The sequence below is a fragment of the Populus euphratica genome, unplaced genomic scaffold (genome assembly GCF_000495115.2).
Source record: "Populus euphratica unplaced genomic scaffold, PopEup_1.0 scaffold364.1, whole genome shotgun sequence".
NCBI classification, from domain to species: domain Eukaryota; kingdom Viridiplantae; phylum Streptophyta; class Magnoliopsida; order Malpighiales; family Salicaceae; genus Populus; species Populus euphratica.
This window is the reverse complement of record NW_011500254.1, coordinates 114,167-117,964: the sequence shown is the minus strand read 5'-3', so window position 1 is coordinate 117,964 and position 3,798 is coordinate 114,167. Positions and strand designations below refer to the sequence as shown.

At 34.3% G+C, this 3,798-nt stretch overlaps 1 protein-coding gene across 1 annotated transcript; it reads right to left on the bottom strand.

The window, feature by feature from the left end:
- Positions 1-402: 402 nt before the first annotated feature.
- On the bottom strand, positions 403-1,726 carry LOC105112752 (cytosolic sulfotransferase 16-like). Its single transcript, XM_011008577.1, has 2 exons — positions 1,151-1,726; positions 403-1,092 (listed from the first exon to the last, which is right to left on the bottom strand). The coding sequence occupies exons 1-2, from the start codon at positions 1,724-1,726 to the stop codon at positions 658-660; spliced, it is 1,011 nt and encodes a 336-aa protein (XP_011006879.1). The 3' UTR covers positions 403-657.
- Between the last annotated feature and the right edge of the window lie 2,072 nt (positions 1,727-3,798).

The following is a 3,798-nucleotide window of genomic DNA, read 5'->3' as shown; positions in this document are numbered from 1 at the left end:
GTCAAATTATTCTGCTGATAGTGCATAAAAACTGCTTTCAGATTCTTTATGTGCCTCTGAAGCAGGCAACTGGGCTTGTTTTAGGAGTGGAAAACACGAGTTCTCCTACAGATCTTGATCTTTTATCTTAACCAATTACTAGGCATTTCGAGATCCTTTCAGCAGATGTGCCGACTACGTTCATTTGATCTGCAATTCAACATTCTTAATGGATGGTTGTATCGGTCGGTCCTTGCTCCGCCCTCATGTATGGCTGTCTCGGTTCTTTTAAAACATGTATAGCTGTGAAGAAAAACACACTGTAGTTTCTGTGAAGAAAACACTCTAATATTATATATTAGAGTAAATTTATTTTTAAAAAAAACTGATGAATGGAATGCATGCACTCGTGTTAAAGAATAAAAAAAAACGAATCCCATTTTGAATTCTTACAAACATGCAAGGAAATCAATGAAAGTCACAAACACAGATTCACAAAAGAACATTGCTTATTGACATGGATGATTCACAAAATGTGAATACTTGCTAGGAAATACAAGAGATGAACAGAGAGGGTATTTATTGGGATACACAGTTGCTGTTTCACGAGATGTTGGTAACAGCTTTTGATGAACCCGCTTCGGCAATAATCATAAGCAAATGGGACACCAGGCACAGTCACCTGGGCAGCTTCAAGCCTGAACCCTTGAGCTTCTGCTCCATTATGTCATCTATACGCGCTCCCATTTCAGGTGTCAAGTGATTTGCCCAGTCGCCTATCTCACCTTTCCTGAAGTATAAACTATTTTGAATAGCAATTGATGTGTCTAGATGGAGCTTCCCATTTTTATTCACCTCCAAGCGGCTCAACTTCTCAAAACTACACATGCTTATTATCTTTTGCACCTCCCCTTCCTCCTCTTCCTCTAAAGTGAAAGAACAATCCATGAACTCAGCCAATTTCTTAGCATGGGCAGCGGTGTCTTTCTTCATTTCCTCATATGTCAAGAACAGTATCTTCTCAGGGAACTCCAGGCTTGCTCTCCAATACCCTAAAACATGGTCCCAATAGGGTCCCAAGATTGAAATTCCATTGCAAAACATCTCAAAGGCCTCTTCCAGAGGAACAGGTTCTACATTTTTCGACATTTGATGCGTGGATCTCAAAGGCCTCTTCCAGAGGAAGAGGTTCAACATTTTTCGACATTTGATGCGCGGAAAAAAAGCACCACAAAGAAACAAAAGTATCCTTTGCGTCCCTGCAAATGTAAATAATCTTGCAACTAGAAGAAATGATAGATTTAGGTAAACAACTGTAAGGAACATGAGTAGATAGCAGAGGAACTGCCAAGTCCCGAATCCTTGGGTTTTGAGCAACTTGAAATTCCAAAAAAGGAACGCAGTCATGTGGCATCTTGATAAGTAAAGAACTAGTTGTTGAACCACTTAAACGGGATCGTGTAAGAACAGCAAAAGCGAGGGCCTTAAGCCAAGTTGTGCCAGTTTTTGGAGAACTGGCGACAAATATATCAGTGGATTGAGGATTGAAATGCTCTTGAACAGACATTAGTCCTTCTAAGAAGAAGGAAGAGTACCAAAAGCCTTGGTACAGGTAATAATCATTCCCCCTCAAGCCTTTAGCTTTTGGAAGGGTGGACATCATTTCATTGTAATTTTTAGCTTCATTTTTCCTCTCAGCACTTTCACCAGAATCCAAGATTTGGGTGGAAGGCAAAGAGGATTCCATGAAAGTACAAAAGGAAATATATTGTGAAGGAAAGGCCATGGCAGCTATTTGTAGCGAGTCAATAGCTGGTTTAATTTTGGCACCATCAACTATTACCTTTCGAGAACGTGCTGTCTCAAATTACTGATATTGGTCACCATCATTCAAGATTTTCTGACATCTTCTTTCACATTGTCACGCTGCTTACAGGGGTGTGTAAAAAAAATTAGAAAACTGAATAAATCGAGATAAAAAATTAAAAAAATCAAATCAAGAAAAAAACTGATTAGAATAGTTAGAAAAAAATCTTAATTCAATTAGGTTTTTGATTTTATAATGTAGAAATTGATTAACAAAGACCGGACCAGACCGGTTCAAAAAAGGTCCCTAGCCAATGTTTTGTGTTAATGGTATAAATAGAAAAAGATGTCACTCTTACCTCTCTCCGTTAACCCTAATTCCCTAACAAAGTAACACTTTCCCTCACCCTCACCGCTAACCTTAACTAGAGCACTTGTCCCTGTACCAGAGTACTCTCTCGCCTCTCCGCCTGTCCCTCTCCAGTATTTTTAGACTTAAAAAAATAAAAACACGGTTACAAAGAGATTCAAAATAGTTGGTATTTTCATTATTTGAAACCAAGCCTCTCATAAACAGATCCAAGTTCCTCTTCATCTATGTAAGATCACACGGTACTTCACAGTGTCCACTACTCTGAAACCAAATCAGTTCTATAGCAGTAAGTTTTAATTTTATTTTAATTAATTAGTTAATTATTCGATAAACCAAATCATTTACACAAGATCAAACCGGTTGGTTTAGGCCGGTTTTAGTTCAGCTTTAAGCTTTTTATTTTATTTTATTGTTTTTCAAAAATAAAAACCAAATCAAATAAAAAATAATCACTCATGGCCCCAAGCTCTAATAATTGAATTAAATCAAAATTTACAGTATTTTAATATTATTGATCACATGTCGGCTGATGCAATGGGGTATTATTTCATATTATAATGGATTGCAAATCTTCAGCGTGATTGTGTTTTAAATCCTTCTTTGTAAGCTTTAAATGGTGTGGAACCCACAGCACAATTTAATCCTATATTTTGGGTGGTGGAGAGTATACTATTGTTTTTTAAATGTTTTTTTTAATTATATTAAAATAAGCTTTTTCAATTTTTTTAAATTTATATATAAAATAATCTGTGAATATTTAACAAATAACTTTTAAAAAAAAAACAATTCAACAACTTCAAGAGAACAATCGCCTTATTAGATCGCTTTTCTAGACTAATGAGAAATATTTGTTTCATTAAAATTTGGTAATGACAGCTTGTAGCAAGTTGAGAGCGGGCGAATTATTGGCACTGTTAACTATTTCTTCTCGAGAACGAGACGTCTCCATTTACAAATATGTAAGTCACCATCATCCAAGTAGCTAGTTATATCAAGCAGTTGATCGATATTGGCATTTCTCACTTACTAAGATTTCACATAATGGATAATAGCTCTCTGTGGAACTTCAAATTGCATTTGACACACACACACATATATATGAGATTGAAAATGCATTTAGCATTTAGATTGAAATTACCAAAAACCTTTAACTTTTGGAAAGGTAGAAATCAACTTCTTTGTAGTTTTTAGCATGGGCTTTGGATTTGTGTGGAAGGGAAAGATGATTCCATGGATGTGCAAAAGAAAATATTGTGTAGAATGTTGTAAATAAAATATTAAAGAAAGGCCATTGTAGCAGCTATTTGTAGCTTGTTGGGAAATAATAGCTTATTTATTTCTATGTTTTAAGAGTATTTTTAAAAATGTTGAATTTTTTATTTTAAATTAATATTTTTTTGGTATTTTTAAATTATTTTGATGTGCTAATGTAAAAAATAATTTTTTTATTTGGTATTGCGGTAGCTATTGTGGTTGTGGTTTGAAAAAAATTATTTTATAAAAAGTATTTTTAATTAAGGTTAATTTAAAAAAATAAATATTTGATTAAAACTGTGATTGAAATTAAGGTTAAACAAAAAATAGTTTAATGTGTTTGGTTAAGAATGCTTTGAAAATTAAGGTTATAAAATAATTTTAAA